General features: G+C 38.9%; 1 protein-coding gene across 1 annotated transcript in view; it reads left to right on the top strand.

Annotated features, from left to right (window-relative positions):
- The window catches only part of RYR3 (ryanodine receptor 3), a 442,959-nt gene that overhangs the window by 333,541 nt on the left and 81,674 nt on the right, over positions 1-27,744 (top strand). Inside the window, exons 71-78 of the mRNA XM_089521997.1 lie at positions 3,325-3,339; positions 11,582-11,752; positions 13,863-13,922; positions 14,521-14,652; positions 17,213-17,325; positions 24,132-24,228; positions 26,979-27,085; positions 27,646-27,697. Of these exons, the coding sequence (XP_089378123.1) occupies positions 3,325-3,339; positions 11,582-11,752; positions 13,863-13,922; positions 14,521-14,652; positions 17,213-17,325; positions 24,132-24,228; positions 26,979-27,085; positions 27,646-27,697 (747 nt within the window). The remainder of the gene's footprint in view (positions 1-3,324; positions 3,340-11,581; positions 11,753-13,862; positions 13,923-14,520; positions 14,653-17,212; positions 17,326-24,131; positions 24,229-26,978; positions 27,086-27,645; positions 27,698-27,744) is intronic.

Below are 27,744 nucleotides of genomic sequence, written 5' to 3'. Positions count from 1 at the left end.
AATGGGAATTATAGCCCTATTTCAATCTTAAATAACAACTATAAAATCTACACAACAATTCTAGCTAAAAGATTAAAAACATCTTAGTAAAAATAATAAATGAAGATCTAAATGAATTTCTGCCTGGATGACAAATAAGAAATAACATCATAACTCTACTAAACACTATTGAATATTAAAATTTGAATAACGACAACAAACTGGCATTAATATTCATCGATGCAGAGAAGGCATTTGATAATGTCAGATGGAAATTCATGTTAGAAGTAATGGAAAGAATGGAGCTAGGAGAAACTTTTGTGGAAAACATTAAACAAATTTACAAACATCAGTGAGCAAATAAACATAAATGGAAGTAAAACAGCAGAATTTAAAGTCAACAAAGGTACCAGACAGGGATACCCATTGTCACCACTGTTGTTCATCATGGTTTTGGAAGTTTTGAATAACACAATCAGAGCAAACAAAAAGATTAAAGGAACAAAAATTAAAGGACATAAAAATAAAGGCATTGGCAGATGACATGGTGGCAATTTTGGAAGACCCCCTGAAAGAAATGAACACCTTTTGAAGATACGCTGGTTTCAAAATGAATAAAGAAAAATCATGGATAGTAACCAAAAATATGAAATCAAAAGAAGAGGAATTGTTATCTAAAAGATGTGGATGTATATTGGAGAAGAAAGTAAAGTACTTAGGTATTTGGCTTACAAATAACAACTAGGATCCTTACAATAATAACTACAAGAAGGCTTGGAAAGAAATACAAAAAGATTTGTTAAAATTGAATAAATTAAATTTATCAATTTTGGGCACACTCTCAGTTATAAAGATGGTGATCCTTCCAAAGATTATGTTTTTGTTACTCAACCTTCCAGTTATATATAAAAAAGAGTGAACTATAATATTTTTTAAAAACCCACAAATGGGAACCTGCCTGTGACGCAGAGAACATCCAGCTGACCAATCAGAAGGCAGCTGAGGTCCAGCCAATAGAATGTGGGCTGGAACCTTTGAACATTCCATTGTTGTTTTTGGCAGTTGGAATGTTGACAGTTGGGAGTCAGTCAGGGGTTGGAATTCTGCGGAATAGGGCTGGAGTGGAGTTTGGGGAGTGAGTTAGGGTCAGAGAGAGGGAACTATAGAGTCCAAGAGAGGACTGGGTTCCGATAATTCATGAGGGAATAGTTATTGAGGAAACTGTTAGGTCCAGAGTGGGACAGTAGTTGTTTTGGAGAGTCTTGAGGAGAGAGGCTCTGTGTAACCAAACTCAAGAAGAGGGGTTTGGAGTTACATAATTGCTTGAGAGATATTATAGCCTTGGTGGCTAAGTTAGTAAAAAGAAGTGCCTAAAGAGGGACAGGGAAGCCGTTAGGTGGTTGAAGAATATTTGGGGAAAGAGAAATAACAGTAACGAAATAAAGAGTACAAATGTAACAAAGTAACACGTGCCTGAACTAACAGCTGTTTAATACCATTTAGTTCAAGTAATATCTGTTCAAATCCTTTGTTCAATAAAGTTCATATTTTGTTTTATCTAAAGGCTTGTCGGCCATATATATTATATCTACGCTACTACTACTAATAATAATAATATGTTTTATTTATAGACCGCTATTCCGCGATGATCATAGTGGTGTACAGTAAAATCATAATACAATACAAAATACAGTTAAAGGAGGGAGAAGTCTCGTCCTTCAGGCAGTCCAAGACTATATTATATAATATTGTGAACCTGAGTTTTAAACGGGTCTGTCATCAATTATATTTGGTGATAGAGCCTAAAAAGTCATTACATAATTTGGTGAAAGCGGGGTGGGATAATAAAAGTCCCAAGAGCCTGCCACATAAGACAGGAGGTTCATTACACTGCCATTTTTGAAAAGCCGCAGGATAAGCATGGCTGGGATCAAGGCTGCATACGGGTTGCACTCACCCGGCCACAGCTACATGCAGTAACACCTGGTTTTAAAATTAAACATCGGGGATAAGTTACTTTAAGGACATGCAATAATCTCCTAAGTGATGGGATGCTTTAGAGTTGTTGTTAGAAGACAGTGATCTTGCATTATCTAGAATGTATAGTTTTCTGCAATGATGAACAATATAGCCAGTAGCTGACAGGATCCTAGACTGCTCTGAGCAGCTCATGACTCTTGTGTCCAAGCAAAACAATATAGTTGTTGTTTTCAAGCCCCTGGAAACTGCAAGAATAACAAATTGCTCTGTGGGGCTGGTAATGAGCAGGACAAAGGCATCAGTATTGGGGGGCAGGGGGTTCAGGCTGCACTGGATGACACCAGTCAGATCCAGCATTCAACATCAAGTGTGTATTATTTTTAAAATGCAGCAAAAAGTGAAGAAAGGCAAACCAGTAATAAATATTTTACAGTCAGTTTAATTAAAAGAGTACTCAGAATAGTCTTTTATAGGCATCTATAAAATGTCCAAGCCTATCAGGCCTCTCTAGGAAAGGCAAGCATAGTTTAGCAAGAGCTTAAATCTCATGTCTCAAAATGTACGGCACAAAAATATTTGTTTTCTATTATAGCAAATACATTGTTGAGGGAAAGTAGATATTATAATATTCCTCACTCTTTAACTCTTAGTTTTGAATTACTGGCCTTTATACACCTGACAAGGCCAAAACAAGAAAAAATATATTTGTAGAATGAAACTCTGTAACCTGCACAAAGTTTTCTGTAATGTTAGTTTACCATGTTCACGTGAAGCCTGTTCTGTTCCATTTTTTGTGAATGCTATTTGTTGAAAGATACATTTTAAAAAATTGGTAAGTGTATGTTGTTAAAGCTTAATTGACTTCATATTCAATATTATGACATTTCAATATTTAGTGCAGTGTTTATGTTGAAATATCAGTAAATTGAATAAAACAGAACTTTTGTGGTGTGGTGAATATATGGAGTATAGTAAAGAATGGTAATCCTCGGTATATTCTCTTTAGGTAGCACTCAATAAATGTAATAGGTTCGTTTTGTTTGTTTGTTTGTTTGTTTTTAAAAAAACACCTTAATCTTATATAATAAATAAATATTTTGTTTTAAAAAGTGTATAATGACATATTTGGCTATATGAATAATAATTCATTAAAAATGTAAGAGATTTCCCATTGTGATCCTGTATGTGACTACCAAGAAGTAAACCTCATTGGATTCAGTGAGGCTTACTAGTAAATCAGTATCAGATTTTAGTCTTAGTTTTTATATTGAAAAAGTGGATATTGTCTCTAATTAACATACAAAACTTTCATCTTTTCATCAGCTTTACTTACTTTTTCCCTTGTATTTTTTTTCTTTCATACAGGCCATGCAAGTAAAGGTACAGGTCAAAGTGCATGATGTGTCTTTATGTTTTAGTTTTAGAGATGACCAGGCTCTGAGCATTCTTTCCATTGATCACAGCAGTGGCGTCACAAAGGGAAGGTACATGTCCTGCCCAAAATAAATCCTATTGGAAGCTAGGCAGATTTTAAAGGACATCTGCTTTTATCCTCCTGCACCCCCTTTCCATATAGGCCTAGGTACTGATTTCATGCACGTGTGGGTGGGAAAATAGTCCAACAAGTCTCTCTTCTGCCTCTGTTACCATCCTCATTTTATGCCAATTCTTTTTATCTTAGTTTATTGGTACAAAAGTGTTTGTTCAACAGATTCATGGATGTGCTGGGTATTTAAAAGAAACAAAAAAGGGAAAAATGCAGTATTGTGCTTGTCAGTGATACTGTTACCAACTAATATAAATGAAATACATTCAGTAATTTTATCTCCCATCTCTGCTGTCATTCCCCTCAAAGAGGATATGCTGAAAACATAACCATTCTGGAGTACCCTGGAACATTTATGCACTGTGTATGAAAGGTTTATTTAAAATTCCTTTCTGTGAAATGAAAGTACAGGTTCAGCCTCTAGCACAGATACATGTAAAGCTCATAGGTTAGAGGTTAATGATGGGATTCAGTGGAGAAAGAAAACACTCAACAAATTAACAGATAAGCTATAATGCTGTTGATTGCTTTCCAAAGCTGAGACCATCATTACACATGCAATGTCCTTTGTACATGAAATGCATGCACACATAAAAACTATGCAATTTAGAGAAAAGAACAACAGATGTAAATCTTGTGCAATCTTTTCTCCAGTATCTGTACAGTTTCAGATGCTGTGCAGTTTTAGAACAATTTTATTGTTTGATCACCTTGCACGACCATTCTCCAACATCATGCCACTTGATTTTAGAGGAATGTCTTTGGAATCCACTATATTGCAGCATTAAAAGATTGTCAGTTTACAAGGTTAAGAGAGTGAGTTAGTGAGCTTTAAGTCCATTTTAAATGTCTTGGTTGAACAGCAGCTGTGCAGATTAGTTGTCATACCCCCCCCCCCCACTCCACTTATGGCCACTGTCCTCACAGTATCCCCACAGGGAGTGGAGCCTTCTGGGACTTTTTCAATTAAACCTTTGTTTTCCATCCCAACCCCAACCAAGGGAGGATTTTGACTGGCCAGGTCTTCCACTGCATAGTGGCCCCACTGTAAGCTGCCCTTGCCAGGTCCACATGTGGTCATAGGCACTGCCTCACCCCTAGTGCCTTGCTCAGTTGCCAGAAAGATACGCTGGTCACATCTGTTTCTTTCTATATGTTAGTCATCTGTAGGCATATCTTATGGTAGCTCCATCAACATATGGAAACAGTTACCATTATTACAATTTTGAAATGTGCAGTCGGCCCTTCTTATACACGGATTTTTTTATACATGGATTTAAGCATACACGGATTGAAAATGTTCCAAAAAAGTATAAATTTACCTTGATTTTCCATTTTTTATAAGGGACACCATTTTGCTATGTCATTATATGTAATGGGACTTGAGCATACACGGATTTTGTTATAAACGGGGGATCTTGGAACCAAACCCCAGCGTATAACAAGGGTCCACTGTAATAGTAATAAAAGGTTTTATATTAGTAGTAATAGTAGCACTAATATAGAAGGTTATCACACATGGACTCACCCTCTGAGATCGCTACAGAAACATTAGGGAAGTGCACGCGCACATGTGTAACCCTGAAGCACTTCCCCAGTGTCATGCAATCATCAGCTCCCTCTAGCGTCGCTCTAGCATCATGGGATCGTTCAGGGAGGGGTGATTTGCTGTTAACGGAAACATTGTGTTAATAGCAAATTGTCTCTCCCTGAACTATTCCATGATGCTAGAGGGAGCTGACGATAGCATCACACTGGGGAAGCACTTCAGGGTTATACACACACACACATGCTTCCCTAATGTTTCCCCAGTGATTCCCAGACAGTGAGCCCATGTGTGATGATCTTAATTGCCTAGGAGGGGCACTGCCACAATAAACACAACACCAAAGTTGGAGGAATGGCCACAACTTTATTAACTCAACATTAAAACAGTGTAGGGTTGGCCCAAAGCATGAGGTCATGATCTGTTAAATCGAAGAACAGCCCGGTTGATCGATGACTGCAATTTCAGGATGACCTATGGTCTAGGGGACGCAATCTCGCAGCTATGTGAAGTTCTGATTGCCTCTTATCCCTTAAGCCTCTAGTCACCGGGTAACGTAATAACGTAATGGCCCCCGCAGTGGCCATAACGTATGCCCTCAATATACCCGGGTCCAAAGGACTCCCTCTCCAGTGCTCCATAGCCCTGGAAACCACTCTTAGCAGATCATGGCCTATGCTGTCGCCCCTCAGTTGTGACAAAAAACACACCAACCCAAGGGAGGGTGGGGAGCCAAGCAAAAATGGCCCTGAATGCCAAGCTACAAGGCCTTATATAGGCCACTGCAAAGAGGGAGGGGCCGGGAGCACACTCCTCCCCTCCAGGGCAGCCGACCAATCAGCTCTCTGGAGGACCGGAAACCAGGACCGTAGAGAGGTCCTCCGAGCCGCCTAGAGTGGCCAAAACAGGAAGTTCCTTCCCGGCCCCTCAGCCAGCCAATCAGATGATTTTTTGGCCCCAGCAAAGTATGCTGGGGCGTACCAGGCCCGGGAGGGCCTCCTGGCGGCAACACAGCTCCTCGGGGGAGTCCGCCGACTGTTCTTAGTAGCAGCAGCTGCATTTAAATTTTCTTAACTGGGTTTTCCTTAAAAATATTCCATGTGTATTAAAATTTTAAAACAAAGTTTTAAAAAGCAGAATTAACATTTTATAATATTATACATAGAAATATTGAGATAGACAGGCAAACAGATAGATTTAAAGGCCTGAGGATATAATTCTAATCCAGGTTTTTAGTAATGTCTTTGCTATAAACCATTTCCCTTGCTCTGTCCTCTTGTGGCCTGTCTGGGAAAAAGAAGATTGGAAGCATTTGCTTGCTTGTCCAAAATTAATCTAAAGGAGTAGCTAATACCCCATAGGAGAGGATCAACATTACCGTAATAGATTAGACAGCTAAAAAAACTGAAGTGTATGTACACTTTGACATGTTAAACAAAAAAATTATATGTTTTTGGAGAATATAACTGTTTTTGTGTTGTCCAGGTTAATACACAGGAAAAGACATTCCACTTAAACATTAGGAAGAACTTCCTGACGATAGGAGCTGTTTTTCAGCAGGGAGAAATGTATGGGACTGCACTTAGGCAGAAAAAAATAAAATGCATAGATATAGGATGGGGGACATCTGGCTTAACAAGATTACAGGTGAAAGAGATCTAGGAGTCCTAGGCGGGATACAAACCGCCATATAGTACGTATACAATACGTACAAGATGGCGGCGCCCCTTCCACATGGGCGCTGCCATCTTTACGTACTGGACGCATAGCGTCCAGACGTGTCACGGCGCCTATGACATCGCGAATGCGCCAGCGGCGCCTCGCAACGTCATAGAGGCGCCACAAAAAGAAGCTCCAAAATGGAGCTTCTTTTTTGCTCCGCACAGGAGCTGCGCGGTTTGGCTGCTGCAGCTCCCACACGGAGCAAATGGCACCAGCGGGGGAACGCCGCAAAGCGGTGGTTTGTATCCCGCCCTAGTAGAGCACAAGTTGAACATGAGTCAATAGTGTGATGCAGCAGCTAAAAAAGCCTTACCATCAGCTGTCCTCTACTGCTTCTCCTGGTGATTTTGTTACCACAGAGGTTTTACATACCACCAAAATCGGCCTGCAGAACACGGCCGAGGAATGAGTGATGGCTGGGCAGCAGCACAGCAGCAATCTGTGTGCAATAAAGCCCATTTCCCCCTGTTCCAGCCCGATACCGTCCTGTGTCTGGATTAGGCTGAAATGTGCATGCAATAAACTCCTGGAACACACCCCCTTGAAGTGTGGTGGAGTCTCCTTTGGAGGTTTTTAAAAATAGGCTGAATAATAATAATAATAATAATAATAATAATAATAATGTTTATTTATATTTCCTGGCTCTCCCAAGGATCAAGGCAGGATTACATCAATAAATTAATACAATAATACAAATACAATTGATAAAACACTAATACTGAATTTGCTACATTCCTATTAGTTATCTAAAAAAACAGTTCATCAGTAGCCAGTAAACATAGTCAAGAGTCGAACATCATCGTAAGCTTTTATATAGAGTCCAATGGATAGCCATTTGTCGGGGGTGCTTTGATTGTGAGTTCCTGCATGGCAAGGGGTTGGTCTGGGTGGCCCTTGTGGTCTCTTCCAATTCTATGATTCTTTGGCAGGGGGTTGGATTGGATGGCCCTTGGGGTCTTTTCCAACTCTATGATTTTATGATTCTATGATTCTAATCACTGTTGTTGTATCTAAATAAGACACAATTGTGATTAGTTTATTTAAATAATGGTATAGTGAAAAGGGCCAAATTGTAAACAGGAAAGCTTTAAAAAGACTTATCTCTATTGGAAAAAAAAACCCTTACTTTGATGTTTATCACACTATACTCTTAAAGTGCTACTATTCCAGTTTGACTCCTCTAGCTGCCTCCTGTTGTATTCTGGGATTGGCAGTTTTAAGGAGGAGTATTTAGAATTCTCAGGCAGAGAAGTTCTCTGCCTGAGAATTCTAAATACCCCTCCTTAAAACTGCAAATCCCAGACTGCAACAGGAGGCAGCTAGAGGAGTCAAACTGGAATAGTAGCACTTTAAGAGTATAGTGTGATATACATCTTTGTATAGGGTTGGCATTTGGCTCCTGCAAAAGCCATTTCCAGGCTGGGGATTCTGTAGCCCAAAGATTTATCAACACAGCATCAACTGGAATATCAGGGGCCTGCAGAGGGATTGGTTTTTTAATGCCTCTTTCATCCTCCTCAGTAAATCTTGTATATTTTACAGTATAATGTTACGAATACATTGAAAGTTTTGTCAAGAGCTTAATTTAGTACATGTAGTAAAAAAAAAAACCAAATAAATTAACTATGGTGCAGTACAGAGTGCCAAAAAGAGGCGCTGGGGAAGTGCCTCTCCTTGCTCTGCAGCAGTGCTACAGCAACCAAATTGTGCAACGCTGCTGTGCAGCAAGAAAGGAGCGCACGGAAGTGCCTTCTTTTTGTGGCGCAGTTGCACCACCGCAAACCACCAGAGATGGTGCAATGGCGTCGCAGCTGTGCAGAGCTGTTTGGAAGCTGCACTGCTGCAACATCATAGCTGTGCACGCTGTGTGGATGGTGGTGCGCAGCTGCGACATCCTTGCCATGTGCTAGGGTTGTGGGGCATGTGCATGCGCCACTCCGAGGCAATCCTAGCACGTCACCATGACACCGCAAAGGGACGGTATGTACCGTGCTGATAGTGTATCTTTATGTCTAAACCAGGCCAGTGAAAGCACTGCTATTTTACATCGTTCTTGATCACAGTATTTATCTATCAATATAATGCAATTTCTCAACATTTACCAATGAAGTCAAATCAGGCCACACTGCTCCTAACACTTCGTGGTCTAGTGAACACACAGAGTGATGGTAAGGGAAGCAGTAGCCTTCCTGCTTTTGTCTGGAAAGGAAAACATGGTTCTGATGTTCATCACCATTCCTCCCCAAAACAGGGGTTGTATTCCAGATTGAATTGGGTGATTGCAAGTGATGGGAAGGATGTATTGTTTCCTCCTTCGCACAGCCTTGAAACCAAGGTAGATAGGGGAACAGATTGAGTATTGTCTCAGTGATGAGGGAAGGAATAGATGAAGAAGAAAAAAGCAATTCTTATGTTTTCCTCTTCCCATACTTAAGCATTATATCATTATAAAGAATGAAACAAATGATAGGTATTCTCAGTAGCAGGATCGGTAAGCAGAAGAAAGAATTAATGCTCTCAGTATGTATCTATTAGAATATTAAAAATGAGCAGAACTTAAAGGAGCAATTTGCAATCATTTTACTGTTATCAACAGAGTTCATTGTTCTATATAGCTCTGGTTTTGTAATTGCAGTAGAGGGTCCCTGAGTGGCAATTTGGAAAGACTGAAATGTGGTGGCAGAGACAGAATGGAGCACCTCTTCACCTTTAAAGTACTGTATAATTTATAAATATAAATGTAACTTGTACACCCAAACAGAAGCAAGTGCAAAAAAACTGAGAAAAGTATCCCCCAAAGAAGAGAAAGAACAACTAGAACATCCCCTGTTACATCAGTTACCTCCCCGATTAAGAGATGTGTGACGCCACTGAATCCCTGTAACACGTTGTGGCATTTGTTTGTCTGCTATCAAAGTAGAGTACAGATTAATTTCATTAAATATAGAGCCATTAACTCATTGCCGTAGTCCATAACTCATAGTCCCAGCTTCTGCCAACCTAGCAGTTCGAAAGCATGCAAATGCAAGTAGAGAAATAGGTATTGCTCTGGTGGGAATGTAAACAGCGTTCTGAGCAATCATGCTGGCCACATGATCACAGAGCTCTTCGGCTTAGTAACGGAGATGAGCACAGCCCTCTATTGTCGGACACAACAACCTTGTCAATGGGGAATACCTTTACCTTTACTTAACTCATTGTTACTATAGAAAATCTTTTCTAAGGCATTTCCACAAGCAAAGCTTTGAAGAGAAGTACTCTTGCAGTTGCCAGTTTCTGTAGAAAACACCACATCATATGTCTGTTCCCATTAAACTACTAAATACATGTAGGAATGTCTAGAGGCCATTAAAGAGAGCTTTGCAACAATTTACCAAATGTGTATGTTCACTACTAGAGTAGAATAAAAATCATGTGGTAATTGTTTGCAAACAATCAGTGTTAATGGCTTTACTGTACCAGTGTTCCAAGCTTGTACAGTTTCTATCTTTGCTCTACTCAGCATTTCATTTGCAGAGACAAAAAGATGTGAAGTGTTCATAGCAAGCATCTGCTGTTTGTAGTGGTTATATGCTATGAGCCCAGTCCTGAATTCATGTATGTGACACAGTTCTCAATGGGGTTAATGTGTGTCTGTTCTATGCATGGATTCAGAAAAGATACATTTTCGTGGCTGTTCAATGTAAGTTTGTTCATAGTATGGTTTTGTTAATAAGAGCCATGCTGTTGCTCAGAGCTTTGATCTGCTGCCTTAAATGTTTTATTTTGAATGAACATTGTCTGTTTGATTAGAATGTGATAGATTTTATGTTGATGTGCAACCTGTTTACTATCTCTTTTCTAGGGCTCATTTTCCTAATACTTTGGGTGGGTGATGCTACTGACAGTGTCTGGATTTCTGTATCAGCAATGGAACTGAAATAGAGCAGTATTCTAGTACATATAGTTAAAACTATGGACTTGGTGAATGAATACTTTACAGTTGTCAGACTTATTAAAGAGCATTGCAGACATAGTTCACATATGCATGTAAGACTCAAAGCTAAATGGAACTTTTCATTAGTAGTTGCAACAGAATTTGTTACCTTCTTCCTCCCCTCTGCAGGCTTCAACACTGAACAGTTACCCAATCCTCTAAAGCCACTTGAGGGAGGGGGGTCCATGGGGAAAATGGGGGAAGTGAATTGTTCCAATCCTGGGCCTGCTGCATTCTTCTATTCCACCAAAAGAAGTCCACCACCAGATCTTCCTTTAGACAGTAGAAGCACAGACTAGTCTTCTCAGAAATGCAAATTTAATTCTTTTCACTTTCCATCCTGTTAGGTATATGTGGCTATACAATCAGCCCTTCCCTTTCACAGGGGAAAACCAAGTATGCTCACTCCCCATTGAAAACAATGGGGTGCATGTGTGTGGTGCGGCATGCGTGCTATGGGTGCACATGCTGTTCATTTAATTGTAGTGCAGCTTCAGTCTAAGCTGAAAGCCATGTAAATGAAGCCTGCATATGGCACAGACTGACTGTATATATATTTAAAGAGATGTGTAGCTTTTAGAAAATTACAGTCTGTACTTAGGGATTTATGGACTGGTAAAGTCAATTACGAAGTACTTGTAAAATTATTTATATGTTTTCTACAGCAGTTCGTTAACTCACTTCTGTTCTACCAAGTTTGAACATTCATAATAGAAACATGCAAATATGAACTTCTGTTTTCGACTGAATAATTGATAGAAAACATACATGTTTTAGTGTGGATGTATGATATAATGAGAGTATGTATTTCATATGTATTTCCCCCTTGTAGTCTGGTGGTCATGATCAAGAACGAAAGAAATCAAAACGCAGAGGAGATTTGTACTCAATACAGACTTCTCTCATTGTAGCTGCACTTAAAAAAATGCTTCCCATTGGATTGAATATGTGTACTCCTGGAGATCAAGAACTAATTTCTCTTGCTAAGTCCAGATACAGCTGTGTAAGTCAATGTTTTATTCATTTTATAAACAATGTCAACCCAGGAATTCAGTATTCAAATATTTTGTGGTTCTGATCTAAGGAGTTCTAAAATGCACATGATTTTTTTTTTCAGTTTTAGGGTGTTTATTTATTCATTAACCATCTCTCATTGTAAATGATCCATAATTAATATTTTGGAATTATATTTTGGAAAATTAAAAAATAAGTAGGCCAAATTATTTATCTGAAATCAGATCAATTTTAAAATGCAAATGAGAGTGTTACAATCCAACACAATATATATATATATATATATATATATATATATATATATATATATATCCAATTCAATGTGTCCAGAGCAGGACTGTAGGTAAAATCCAATGTCAGTCCAAAACTAGATTAGACCCTTTGAAATCAAGAACACTTATATATGTTAGGAATAAGAAGTCCCATGCATTCCAATAGATCTCATATCATTGGACTAACATTGGTTTTAATTTACTGCATTTGTTTTAAAACCTTTATTCTCTATCTCACCTTCTGTTGAGTACTCAGAGTAAATTACAAAATATTTTTAATAAAAACAGAAACTAAACTATAAAAGTATGGAAAGTTTGCATAGCTAGGCAACCACAAAAATTGCACCATAGAGACTAGCAAACTATCATGTGGAAATATCAGTGGATGAGATGCCACTTTAAGCAGATGCAGGAAGTGTTATCCTAGCTGATAGATGCATATCCTCCCCTTTATTCAGGCCTCATACAGTGGGGCAGAGCACTATTTGGTCCCACCCTCTCTGCAAACATTTGTTGGAAGTCTAAGATCTGTAGTGGAAAACCTGCTGAAACAGTGTGGTTCCTCACCTCTATCTGACTGAGAGATTGAGAACCTTGCCACTTGTCAGCTAATGTTGGTTTCTTCCTGGGATCACCTTTATCACGTTATGCCACCTGTGTCCCAATTCATAAACCAGATAGACCAAGTTAACATCGACATTCCACTCAGGCATCCATAAGTATTGGAATCAATCTCATGATTGGAAATGAGCAGGCTCTTTGGTACTATGTAGGTTTTGATTGTAAGTATTGATCTCCAAACATAATATTCCCATTAGGAAGAAACACAGACATATCAGTTTCTGGGCACTTAAATTTAATTATATTTCATTATGTTGTATGTGAGGCAACATGGTATATTACATCATATGACATTTCTTTTCTTTCCTTAAATATTTCTATTCAAATTTTTGACAACCAATGAAATCACAAAATTTCTTTCTATCATAACCTCTCATCATATATATAAAAGAGAGTTATCTATCTGTTTTGTTTAATTTCTCTTATTCTTTTCTTCTCTCTGACTTCTCAGTTCTTCCACCTCATCTATGGGGTAGATAATGTTAACATGTTTCACCTCATACAATGTGAAATTCTAATCTGTCATACAACATAAAATTCATTTGATCATTAATTAAATTTAACTAAATTGCTGTAATTAATGTTGTGGCTCGTGTGCTTCGCTCATAACCCTTGTTGGGACATATGGAAATGACGCTCAGTGTCCACCATGACCACCTGCAGAGTTTAACCACGTCGACAGGACGCGAAGAAGAAGGAATCTGTGAAGATGTCTTCAACTAATAATGACTCTTACAAGTCTTCACTCTAAACGAGAGCTTTAATCTTCCTTTGCAGTATTTACAACATAGATATACACAGTGTATTGGACATCCGTCTCTAATACACACTAACACCAACCAACAATAACACAACCTCTGAGGCAGCCACATTAACACACAGTACATTTCACTGCCTCTCAGTAACAGACACAGCCTACTCTCTGAGGCACCAACTGTCTCTCTGTCCCTCAGTGACAGTTGAGAACTGACAGTTGACAGTTGCATCAGCATTCCGATGATGCACTTTTTGAATGCTGCCACATTAGCTGCCACTGGAGCTGTAAATCATCTGCACAACAGCTCCCCCTCGTGGCCACACCAATGTCATTTCCTGACAATTAAATAGCCGTAATCACAGAAAATAAAGTCGTATTATCCCAGTATAACTATTTTCCCTCTCTCTGTCATGTGGCACAGTTTAACATATGTTTATATTTGTCTACAGAAAGACACAGAAGAAGAGGTCAAAGAACATTTACGCAATAATTTGCATTTGCAGGAGAAGGTAATTCCCCAAAATCTATCAGAGAATACATCAGAAAAAATTAACATATTTTAGTTTTTGCAAAGCAATTGTAAATTCATGCTGGTTGATTACCTTTATGATTTCGTGGAATAAGTAATAAACCAGATAGACTGGTAGAACACAAAGTACATCACTGCTATGGTGATGTTCTGGTGGAACACTTTGCTGGGTTACTTGTTCTGCTGATAAAGACAAACTGACAGAAACAGTGTGGGATCATGAGCATGACATTGGCATCCCTGTGGAGAAGCATGCTTATGTTATATCCCAAATTCCAGAATACAGTTTACAAATGGTTCAGCTTTAAACCCAGAATACAGTTTACAAATGATTCAGCTTTAAATCTCAAAAGTGTAAAGGGAAATAATAAGAAGAAAATTAGAAAACAGACTAATTTTCTTGTATTCATGGTATAGGGAAAGAGAAAAATACCAGTCACAGAACAGCATTACTTCTGTAACATATTTAAAATGTCTCTTTTAATTTCATTCATGAATAGTTATTTCCATAAGTCTGCTTTATACTTTTAAATGGTTATTAAACAGCAACTAACAAGAACTGATGTGTTGATTTGTAGTCAGATGATCCAGCTGTGAAATGGCAGTTAAATCTGTACAAAGATATCTTGAGGACTGATGAACCTACTAATCCTGAGAAAACTGTGGAACGTGTGCAGAGGATCTCAGCTGCTGTCTTTCATCTGGAACAGGTGAAAATGATCATACATCTAAGCTATAAACTTGAAAAATACAACATGGTACTTGTAAATAGCATAGATGTTGTATAACACTGATGCTGACTGGAAGTCTCTCATCTGATCATACTGAGCAGTCCCTGTTAGCAATCCTGGTATATCAGTGTGGACGAGTTAAAAATCCTGACCTTTTTCAAAAACAGTCACACACATGCATTGCATTACAATCACTCAAATGAAAGGTTAATAAAATATTAGACCATCTTTTTGTAGTCAGGGTTTTACGCATCCTAAGATGATAAAGTGTACTTGTGTACCACCATGGCCTCTATGATTCTGGATCAAAGAGCACACCCACATTATGAATCTGATCCTTTAGAGTTAGAGCAGCTCACTTCAGGATTGGCTGATCACCACAGACTAATGGACCACCCAGTAATAATATCTCTATCTTGAGTTTTTTATTGATTCTCAGCTTGTATAATAAGACATTGGACCTTACCGCACAGGGGCTCCAGGCATGGGACGAGAATGGAACAAAAGGGGCTGGGAACGAGTGGGGGATGCATTTTACTGCACACAGAAGTCTCTATTCTGTTCCCTTCCATTCTCCATCTGTCCCAGAGGATGTGATTTTTGAGAACTGTTTAGAACAGTTTTCTGGGACGGATGGGAAACGGAAGGGAAGGGAACAGAACGAGTGAGGGACTTCTTGTATGCAGTAAAATGTGTCACCCACTCTTTCCATTCCCTTCCCGGCCCCTTTTGGACTGTTCTCATCCCGTGCCTCGAGCCTGTGCAGTAAGGTCCTTTGATTCAGATTGCACACTACTATCTCATCTAAATTTGATGAAGAGACTTGGAGCTGTGTAACACATACAAATTAGTGATACCTTAGTCTGCATTTCCAAATAACCTTTAGGAGCAGTTTTGTGTAGATGGGGACCCCTATGGACCTCTATACCATAATCACCCCAGTGCAGAACAGTAATCTTCTATCATTACTTGAAATCCAACATTCAAGTAACAGAAGAACCATTACAATTCAGTACCTCCAAGTGCTAACCTCGACAGCCTGTCCAGAAGGATACCATGGCTGACAAAGAAAGGTCAAAGAAAATCAACAAGGCCATACTCTATAGGGTCAGCACTCACACGGTCCCATTGTTTATCATAGGTTATCCTAACACATTTATCAAGTTCCTGAAATTGACTGACAACCACACACTCAAGTAACCACTTTGCCTGTAACATGTCACCAGTCTGTCGTAAGGCCAGACAAATGTAACAGCTAGTGTGTTGGTCTAGAGTACACTTTTTGACACCCCATGTTTGGCAATCTTTACTGGTTTCCATTGAATTTCTGGGTTCAATTCAAGATGCTGGTTATTATCTATAAATGTCTACAACAGTTTGGTACCAAGGTATTTGAAGGGACATTTTTTCAGGGTCTCATGGAGAGAATTCTCTACATAGTAGTGGCACCTCATCCAGAAGCTTGTAAGCAAGGTGCTAACTTGCTTCTTTACCTTTTCAAGTAAAAGAGCTGTCCTGTCTCCCAGGTCACCCCTGTTCATTGAGCAGAGCAATTGGATCTGGCTGGAGTTCCTAAGAATCCAGCCTGAGTGCCCCCTTCCCCCCCCCCCCCCAATTACCAAGTTAAAATTCTTGCTTCTTGGCCTAGCTTACTTTTTTTTCCCTTAACCCCTTCCAGTTTTTCTTTTCTACTCCCCCTATATCCAGTAGTCAAGGACTGCAAAATCCCCAGCCAGTCAGAACATCCCTGCTTCAGAGGCCCTGCAGGAATCTCAGCAGCACTTTCAAAGCAGCAGCTTCAAAGAATTTTGAACTACTATGAATCCATTCCATGGCAATCCTGGGATTTGTTATTTAGTGGGGTAGTGAAGTGCTACAGCTGAGAATCCTAAGTGTTCTTCCCTAAACTGCCAGTCACAGGAATCCATGGAATGGAATCGTGACAATCACTGTGAAATAAGAGTGTGTAGTGTGAATGTACTCTAGTTTTTCTTCATTCTTTCCCACTAGGTCTTTGAGGGTTGAGGAGAATTTAAGTTTTTCTAGCCTGGTCTGGAAGAAAGGTTCCTCCTTCTGGGGAGGAAAAGAATCAAGTTAGGACCCTGTCTGAATGTCTAGGAGGAAGTATCAGCCTGAAGTGGAGAATGCCCTTCATGTAACCCAGAAAACAGATATTAATGGTAATCCCTCCACATCCCGCCCCTGATGCTATGAGCCAGTTTGCTTACTGTAGTCATCATCTGAGAACTTGTTCCATATCTCACTCCCACATGAAGTTCAGTTAACAGAAATTTTGTCTTCTTTCGTATGAACGCACAGTACAGTTTCTTCAGTAGCAATAGCTACATGTTTCTGTCAATAGTAGATTCCAGATAACATACACAGTACAGTATTTTATGTTTTGTGAAGTATTTGATTTGATTTTCTTTCTGCTGTGTGACCAGGTCTTATATGACTGTCTAAAAGCTGGTGCTTGTTGTAACAGTCAGTTAAGTAGGTTAATAAAAAAGTCCTCATTTTTAGTTGTGTTTTTCCATAGGTTGAGCAACCATTAAGATCAAAGAAAGCAGTTTGGCACAAGCTGTTGTCAAAACAACGTAAAAGAGCTGTTGTTGCTTGTTTCAGAATGGCACCATTGTACAATCTCCCAAGGTATTTTTTTTTTAAAAAGCTGCTTTATATGACAATCTTATTATTGAGAAAAAGCCATGTTAGTATAAAACGGAGGAAGGAAGAGGGAGAGAAAAAAAGGAATGTGACAGCATCTTTAACACTAACTGGTTTTTATTTTAGCATGAGCTTTTTAAAAAATTCTCTTGTGCAGAGACTGCTACATTTTATCCCATTCTCACAACTGTGTATATATGCTTTATATTTGAGACTATAATATCTGCATCTGTACTACATCTGAATGAGTGGGTTTATATCCATGAAATCTCATGCTAAAATAGAAAAATATCTCATGCTAAATATAACAATATCTCATCCTAACTATAAAAATAAAAAGTCTTCTTTTTTCTCTTACTGTTGTGTTTTGGAACAGTGAAAATTCTTAAACTGACATCCTTTCTATGAAGGATGGAATTTATCACACGGGGGGAAAACGAGATTTAAAAGGAAGAAAAAAGCCCACAAAAGCAGGTTGATTTCTACAAACGTCATTATTAAACTTGTGTTAACCAGAATAGAAAGTAAACAAAAGCTGCTCCTTTTTACTTATGGGATTTTCTGAAAGTAAAAAAGAGTGGCTTTTGTCTACTTTCCCTCGACTTTCCATTCGGGTTAATATTAGTTTAACAATGATGTGTAAAAATCAACTTGATTTTGCAGGATTTTTCCAATTTAAACCCCTGTTTTTGCTTAGGATTTCCCCCCATGTGATAAACTCCATTATTGAAAGTTCAGTCCATTTCTTGAAGTCCAGTTTGAGTCCATATTTGCATGATGTGATTTGGACTAGCTAATATTCTAATCCATATTTTATTTCATAATGGATTAGATGGCATATATGACCTGCAAAATAAATTTGTATAGAAATTTAGTTCTCCTTTGTGGTCTCTGTGAATCACTCAAATGGCTAACCCTGTGTCTGCACAGTGCACCTTCAGAACCTTTCAGAACTATCACATAAGTGTTTTGGCAGTTGCCCCTCTTACTCTCCTAGCAACCTACCAGTTTGCTTCCTCCCTAAGACCTCAATTCCTTCTTGTCCATCACAGCAACAGCATCTCCAGAGTTTACTTTTCCTGTCAAGACTGATTTCTGTGTTTGATTTGGTCTGTCTAGTATTTTCATGATTATTTCTTCATTCTTCATTTATCGATATTCATGATGCCTCAGGTACTTTAAAAAGAGAACCAGATGTTCTGGTGGAATACCATAGTCCAATGTCCACTCGCCTTGCCTTTTGTGCTTGGCTTAGGCCAGCTGTAATACATGCAAGGCTAACAGTTCTCCTATATGAGCAAAACATATCAAAGGCTTCTTGGGTGGTTGGGAAACAGTCTAATCTGACAGATCATTCGCTTCTTGTTCCGTGCCCCACCTTGATCCTCCATGGTTCCAACCTCATGGACTTGTCACACTGATTGGCCCTCAGGCAGTCTTATATGGGATCTACTCCTACACTGACTAAGAAGCATGGGATAGAAACCAGGCTGGCATTGCTAATCGTCACAGACCATCATAGAATCATAGAGTTGGAAGAGACCACAAGGGCCATCCAGTCCAGCCTCCTTGTATGCAGGAACCCTCAATCAAAGCATCCCCAACAGATGGCTATCCAGCCTCTGTTTAAAGACCTCGAAGAAGGGAGACTCCACCACTCTCCAGGGAAGTGTGTTCATACAGAGGAGACACAACAGGTCAGGTTTCTCTCTACTGAGAACCAGTCATTGAAACCAGTCTTGCTCTCAGAGGAAAAAAAGCAAATGATTTGTTTCACCATACTGAGGGCCTGCCTTTGGTACCATGCTCTCGTTCCATACAGAGGAGATGCAACAGATTGCTCTCTCCATACTGAGGCCCAATCATTTAATACTTTCCTTCTCTCCATAGAGAGGAAACAGAAGAAATGATTCACCTCTTTCTGCCAAGGGTAGATTATTGGTACCATCTTCTCACTCCATACAGAGGAGACAAACATATCAGTTCCTCCATACCAAGGGCCAATCATCGGTACCAGCTTCACTCTGTGCAGAGAAAACAGAAGAAGAATTCAGCTCCTCCATACCAAGGGCCTATTATTGATGCCATTTCTCACCCCATACAGTCCTTCCATACTGAACACTCGTACCATCTTTTCACTCCATACAGAGGAGACTTAACAGGTCTGTCCCTCCATATTAAACGCCTATTGTGAACACAATCTTCTCACTCTGTATGGGGACAAAGACAATGGTACCTCCATACCAAGTTCCCATAATTGATGCTATTCTCCTGCTCCATAATAGTTTGGTCCCTCTGTACTGAATGTTTATCATTGGTATTATATTCTAATCCCTTTTGGAAGAATCAAGCCAAGAGGTCAATTCATCTGTGGCTAGGTATCATAGTCTTTGATATCTTCTACTTGAAGATATCAGTAGTGTGGGCCAAGTGTTGGTACCTTTCTCTAGTTCCATAAGGACTATGTTCTGATTCATTGATAATTTTCCATGGAGAGGTATGGGAGTCTTCTAAGACATCTCCCTTCTCCATTTCATTATTTCAGGGGTGCAGCTGTGCTTCTGCTGATCGCCACCCTGGTCCCTAATCTGCACCTTCAAGACCATGACCTCCACTGTCCCATCCAACTCTAGTCAAGTAGTAGTTTATCAGAATTCCTAACTTTTCCACCAGTTTTCAGCACTGAGTAATGTCAGTGGGTCATTTTGAGAGGAAAATGCCCAGACCTCCCATTGTGGCTAATGGCAGGTGATGTAGATTGCAGCAGGAAAACCTGCAGAATTGAGCTTGGATCCTATGAAATAATGACTTGAGGAAGTTCATGGATGACGATAATAATGTTTATTGTGGTCATAGACTATTCCAAAACCTTTGTTCTGGCTGCCAGTTAGTCTCCAGGCAAGCTGTTACCTTTAAAGCTTTTACATAGTTTGGGTCCAGGTTACTTACAGGATTGCCTCTTCCTGTATAATCTGCTTTATACACTCAGGTCCTATACCCCAATAAGCTCTAATTTAGTTTTAGGTATATTTGGGGGGTATTGTAGTTCTTTGTGCTTCCAGATATTTCCTCTAGTCAGTCAGGACTAACTGTCATCCAGAGGACTTTCTTTTCAGCTACCCCCAAACTATGGAATGATCTGCCAGCTGTGAAACAACCTACCAGATGAATATGCTGTCTGAATTTAAAACAGAGTTAAAGACTAATCTCTTTTGGAAAGCCTTTCCAGATGATTTTTAAGTTATGAATTTTAAATCATACATTTTAAAGTATGGACTGGTTGTTTTCATATGTATTGGTTTTATATGTTCTTTTAAACTGATGTTATGTGTTTTTAACATCAGAAGTCAAGCTTATTGTCTGATGATTAAATAGATAAAGCCATGAGCCAAGGCGGATGACCCAGAAGGAGCAATCTCTGGCTACTCCAACTGCAATTGCTCCAGGACCACGGCAACTGGATGGCCAGCTCCTGAAGTGGGCCGCTGCCACAGTGCTAAATGGGCCACTGGCAGGAACAGATTAAATCAGCTCCTTTTGCTGGTGGTTTAGGCTGCTTTGGGGGCATGTGTCATCTAAACACTATGCTCTTGAAGCAGCTGGAAGCCGCTCTATTGGGCCCATTTGTTTCAGGCCTAGGTTAATTGCTGCAGTCTTGTTTACTGATTTATATGAACATTGTTTTTAAAATGTGGGGCAATGCTTAAAAGTAATAACAAGGAAGGTGGTCAAGTGACCCATTGACTTCCAAGAGTTATATTTCTCTCCTTGGTATGTAGAATTCTCTGTGAGTAATCTTCATGACAATGGGAGATACCTAACTGTATATGTGATAACTGTTTTGGTGGACAATAATATACGTACTATAGTATGAGTATTACAAGGTGTGTGTGTATATATGTGATATATACATATTTGACATTTCCTTGAATCTTCATTTAACAACAAGGAGGGAAATGTAATTGTTAGGGATTCTTTTCATTTACATTTTTATTATTATAATTATACCCAAGTAAACATCTGCATATTATGAAATAATGACATGATTTATAAGCTTGGATAGCTTTTGATATACTACAGTAAAATTGTGTTATTTATTGTTAGTTAAAACCTATATGCTTTTTCAGACACAAAATTAACAATTTCTTCCTGAGCACCTTTCAACGTGTGTGGCTGGAAACAGTACATGAAAAAGCTCAATATGACAGGCTCATACTCACATTAACGGTAATGTAATTGAGAGCCTCTTTCTTATGCAGACACTTCTTCCCAGCCATGATATGTTATCATACAATGAGTTTGTACAATTTCATGAGGGATTCTGATTGGTCAGTCTTCAAATGCACTTGAAAAATGGCACACATTAGCAGTGAAACACCAGTAATGAATTAATTGCTCATTTCCAATAGCACATGTCATAACTGATGTGTCATATGTTTAATGAAAGCAATGGTGTTTTATTTATTCTCATAGCAGTTTTAAGAAAGTATTATTACAACCCTTGCATTGTAATAGAGTTTGTGTTGTTTTTAATTGTGTTTAGTGTTGAAAATCGTCAGCAGAAAACACAAGATTCTTTGTTCATAAATTAAAGAAATATATTGGGACACTGGTCTGATTCCTATTAGTTAGTCCCACTGAATGAACCTGTTTTTGAATGGTGTCATAATATGTAGATAATTTACATTTATTTAATAAAGTTGTTGGAATGAACAACAGAATTCAAGCCACAGTCTTTCATGCACTGCATTTGACTTCCAAACACACATGAAGTTATAAGTGTACATGCTCATGGTTTGGGATGTGATGAGCTTGTAAACTGTGAGGTCAGAGGAAATTTAAATACAGAACAATAGGGACAGTGACCATTGTCTTATTAGCAGTGCTCATTCACAAAATAACTATTATTTGTTTTATTGATGAATAAATAATACTCTGTACTCTGTACAGATTTAATATTTTGGGCACATCAGTTTTAGAAAGGGGGAAAGACAACTATTGATAACTAGCTATGAGTAAACTGGACTCATAATTCTCTTGCTAGTTACAGATGCTGGTAACATTGCTCAGTGGATGACCATTGACTTGTGCGAGGAAGGAAGAGTAGTAAACCCCCTTAACTTTTGTTGTCTGGTCATGATAAAAGAAAATCCTCCTTTTTCATGTCTGGAGCTCATAACCCCAGTGTTCCATCTCTCAAAGTGAGCCTTCAAAGAAAATAGTTGGAAGGCTATGATTTCCACTGGTCTCCTTTGTGCAGCTGAACTCTGTTCAAGCAATTTGGGAACAGGAATGCCCAATGTAGAAGCTCAGGAAGTCAGACTAAGGAAGTTTATGCATCATTAGAGTCTTAGAACTGGAAAACAGTCAGAGAACACAGCACAACTTAATGCTGAAAGTAATAAATATATACAGACAGTTCTTGAAGTACATTTGTTTCTACTAATCATGGTTAAAATTACATTTTGTCCTGATTCATTTTGCTCATCTAGCTATAGTTATTCTAAAATGGAAGCAAGTGTTCTTAAGTCATTCTCATGGTTGTGCTGGAGTTACTGTGCAAGTCCACAGCTGCCTATAACGATAAAACTTGGTTCTTCTTTGTTGTCTCTGACTCATACATCGTGGTCACTGTATAGATGTGTAGGAATCCATGAACTCTCTTGAACCTGCATTTTGGCAGTAATCACATTCATTCTCCATAGAGCTGTATATTGCCTCTTCCTACTCTTAGAGTCACAAGCTTGGTAGATCAGAGAGATGCTGGGGTTGTATATCTTGATTTCAGTAAGCTTTTGATAAGATTGCCCATGACATTCTTGCAGACGTGATGGTACAATGTGCGCTAGGCAATACTGCTTTTAGAAATATTTATACTGCTTAATGGACTGAATCCAAAGACTGCTCAGCAAGGGCTTCTCTTCATCTGGAGACAAGTGACTAGTGGGGTGCCTCAGGGTTTTGTCCTGGGCCCGGTGTTGTTCATCATTGTTATAAATAACATGGATGATCAAATTTGCAGATGCCACCAAATTAGAAGAGATGGCTAATATTCCAGAAGGCAGGATAAGAACAGGTTAGAGAGCTGGCCAAACTAACAAAGTGTATTTCATTTGGGATAAATGTGAGTTGCTGTAAAGTGGGCCCTTATTATCTGCTGAGGTTTGGCTAAGGCACCCACCCCCATGGGTATAAAAATCACATGCTCAAGTCCCTTTATATACAATGGTGCAGTAAAGTGGGGTCCTTCATAAAAATCAAGGTTTGCATTTGTAAATTTATTTATTTTTTCAGTATTTTCAAGCCGTGGATGGTTGAATCCGTGGATAAAGAATCTGTGGGTATGGAGAGCTGACTGCAAATGTGACATTTTGAGACTATTAGAATTAAAGTCAATTTAAGTTTTGCTATTTTGGTGGTGTGAACTTTATCTGAATCTGTTTTAACTTTTGTAAACTGGCTTGAATTGGGGGAAAGATGGGCTATAAATCATTATCCTCATTCTTTATGAGGCTTCCTATAGGAAGGCAAGGATATGTTTCAGGAACTTGAATTTCCTCCTGTGGCCAATTAAAGAAGCAATAGGTTATCAGTAACTAGGCACTATAATGTGAGAATAAAACAATCACTTTGGGGAAAGGAGTTGAGTATGTTTTATTTTAATATTTACTGACCAATCAGAGGAACAAAATTGTACAAAATCCATATGCTTACTAATCACTAACCAGCTGAGCTTTTATCCTGTATTTCCGTTTATCCCTCTTGATCTCACTTTCACCCCACCCTGCCAGGCACCGCTCTATTAACCTGTTCCTCCATGGTTATCAGAAATATTGGATAGAAACAGAGGAATATTCCTTTGAGGAGAAACTAATTCAAGATTTGGCTGTAAGTACAGATGTAATTGGCTCAGTCTGAAATGCCCATGTTAATCAATATTATATTATGTGTGTATGTATCTTGTAAGATATCTCTCCCTAAATTTAAAAACTGTTTGTTATTCAAGATACATTCTGCTGTGCTCAGAAATATATTTATGGCCTCATTCCCACTTACCTCAGAATCGATTTTTGATTCAAATCAACAAATTGATTTGAAATCAAATAAAGGTTTCTGCTGCATTTGCGCTGGGATCAGATAGGGGTGGCAGAAGGCCTGGCCGAGCAGTGGAGAAGGCCCGGCCAGGCAGGGAGGCAATGCCACGCGGTAGAGAAGGTAGGCTTGGGGTGGAGGAGAGGCAGGCCAGGAGGATGGAGGCAGGCCAGGACAGAAGGAGAGAGTCAGGATGAGAGGACGGAGCAGGTATGGCCAGGGCGAAGGAAGGAGGTTTGGCCAAGAGGATGGAGAAGCAGGGCGGAGGATGGAGCAGGCATGACTGGGGTGGAAGGAGGGAAGCATGGCCAAGAAGAGAGGCCAGGGAAGCTGGGCTTCCAGGGTGGATTCGAATCCGCCTGGTTCCCATTTGAATTGATTCAGCCCCAAATACTCTGTCTTAACCAGCATCTTTTTGACACAGATTAAACGGGTCAAAAGCATGGCTCCCCTTTGTGAATTGCTGAAGCAATTAGGATTAAGTGGGAACCATGCTTGTTTAAACTGGATCATATCAAATCATGATCCAGTTTACAACATAGTGGGAATGAGGTCTGCATATGTGTGTGTGTATGCACTGTACAGTACTGTTGCATATGCTATGTACATGTGCACAGCTTTCATTGCTGTTTCTTGGGTATAGCCTTGAACTAAAATTTACCACTGTTCTGTTTTGCTTGATTTGACAAATCCCATATTTTAAGTCAAATTTGTTTGAAGGCCTAACACAATTAATGCTTCTTTATGTTTTTAAAATTTGGCTATTGCATAACCTTCTCTTTTATTTAATCATCCTAAGCTTTTACATGAATTAATGTTACCTTTGATACCTTGAGTACTCTAATCTCTGTCTATCTAGAGAAACTTCAGAACTGTACTGCTGTATATTAGAATTGGAAGAATAATTTAACTTTGCATTTTTCTATAATAGAGCTTATCTGGTGATCTTAATACTCCTTTTTTCTGATATACTATAGCAGGAGTAGGGAGAGTGACATGTGGGCCATGTACTGCCTACCAAAGCCATATCTTCAGTCTCTGAAGACTCCCCCTCAAAAACTTTTAAAAGAAAATTTGAAAGTCATGCACTTGCCAGCTGTAAGAAAGATATACCACTTTAATACCTTTTTTTAAAACTCCAAAACCACTTTTCTTGAAACTGGTTGTGAGATTTCAGTCATATTTGGTTAATTAGAAAACCAGCTGCAGGAATCCAGGAGCAGGAAGTGGGAAACGGGACCCCCCCCCCCAAACCCACCATGGCAACTTACTACAGCTGTAAATGGTGATTAAGACTACTATGATTATTGTTTCTTCAGGTATGTGTGTATGTATTAGTAAATGTAACTACAGTCACCCCTCCACATTAATGGGGGTTAGTGGACAAGGACCCCTGCAAAAGTGTAAAAAAAGTGTTAGCACACACACACACATAAATGATAAAGAGTCTTCTCCCACTAAGAGCAGCACCTGTAACTCTTTGCAACCTTGAAACACATAGAGTCCCCCACATTTTCAAAGTGCTTCCATTTTCAATCAAATGTTAGCAGCCACAGCTGCAAAGGATCCACCTTTTCTCCTCCTCTTTCTCTTCCCCCTGTCTCCCAGCCAGACAAAAGAATGCCATATCTTCCCCACTTTAACAAATTTTGCATTCTCCTAATTTCCAAAGTTTTCCCACTCTAAATCCAATGTTTGCAGCCATCACCACAAAGGGAAGGTATGGTGTTGTTTTTGTCTGGCCAGGAGAGGGGGGGGGGGGAGGAGGGGAGAGAAGTTGGATCCTCTTTGGGGATGGCAACAAACATCAGATTCAAATGGAGGGACTTTAGAAATGAGGAAGAAGCAAAGTTTGGCAAACCAGGGGACTGTATGATATTGGTTTTGGCCTTCTGGGAGGAAGGGTGAGGAGGTGGGGAGTTGAAGAGGTTGATCTTGTTAAGCAGCAAATAGTCAAATCCACAAATCTGAAACCTGCACATGTGGAGGACTGACTGTATTAGTTCTTTCCAGCTGTAAATAGAGCTTTCCATTTCATGAACAGACATGTCAATCCATCAATACATCTAGATATGTCAAACAGAAAATTTCAAATTATAGATTAATAAATTGGACAAATATTGGTCATCTGGGAAAACGTCCAGCGAAGGAAAATTAATTTCTGATCTGAACTGGAACTTTTCTGCTTCTGATCATATACCTACATCATAACCATGTTATTGGACTAACTTTACATACATCATTTTGTTTCTCCCTTATTAATTTTTTAGGGAAGGTACCTTAAAAATAGTAAACATTTTAATTTTTTTCCTAGTTTTAATACTTGTATAAACTTAATTCTGTCTTACAGAATTAAGTGCTGTTGATTCTTACACTATAATGGTTGCTTCAAGCTCTTGTGGGTGTGAGTACTGAGAAAATATTTGAATTTAATTTGAATTTGAATCAATATTTAAAATGCAGAAGATTTACAGAGATTAATTTTGTTTGTTACTTTTATTACTGTTTCATATACTTTAAGAAATAGTCTTAATATAATTTTTCAGACTCTCCCAGAAAAAAGTGAAGAGGAAGAGGAAGAGACTGAAAAGCATCCTGACCCTCTTCATCAGATTATTCTTCATTTCAGCCGGAATGCTCTCACTGAGAGAAGGTAGCTGGAGTTTACTCAAAATGTTGCAGAACTCTGACCATTTGTCTACCCCTTCATGAAGGAGATTTTCTTCTTTGGACAAACTAAAAAGAAAGGAAATATTAAAAATGTAAGAGTGCCTATTTAAGGGTGAGAATGCACCCTTCTTAATCCTCATAATGGAACAAGTAAGAAATGTTTTGAATTAGAAGAGTTTTCACTTATTGTAAGGAACAGATTTTGTGCCCAATATGATCAAATATAATGATCAGCACAATAGAAAATATATTGCTAGAATTTCTGGCTGTTGAGCATTTTGGAGACATAATAGAGAGAGAGAGAGAGAGAGAAATCCTCTCTTGCAATGCAAATAGATACATTACCCAGTTCTGGATGCATCTCATTAATACGTTTTAACAAAGAGTCTGACATGGTTCCTGTCCTTGTAGACTTGTGAGAAAGTATCATGGGGTTACAAGAAGATAAAAGGTTTTATGCTTTCAAGATTAATGGAACTGCAATTCGCTAACTTTTAAATCCTTTTCAAAAACACTTTCAATAACATTTATGCTTTTCTACAGCAAATTGGAAAATGACCCTTTGTATACTGCGTATTCAGCTATGATGGCAAAGGTGAGTAATTAATTTTAAAATCTACCATGAAAAAACATATAAATTTT

This window comes from Sceloporus occidentalis, unplaced genomic scaffold (assembly GCF_023333645.1).
Source record: "Sceloporus occidentalis isolate IW3139 unplaced genomic scaffold, rSceOcc1.0.p SCAF_4, whole genome shotgun sequence".
Taxonomy (NCBI): domain Eukaryota; kingdom Metazoa; phylum Chordata; class Lepidosauria; order Squamata; family Phrynosomatidae; genus Sceloporus; species Sceloporus occidentalis.
The sequence above is the reverse complement of the archived record's forward strand: the minus strand, read 5'-3'. Positions and strand labels throughout refer to the sequence as shown.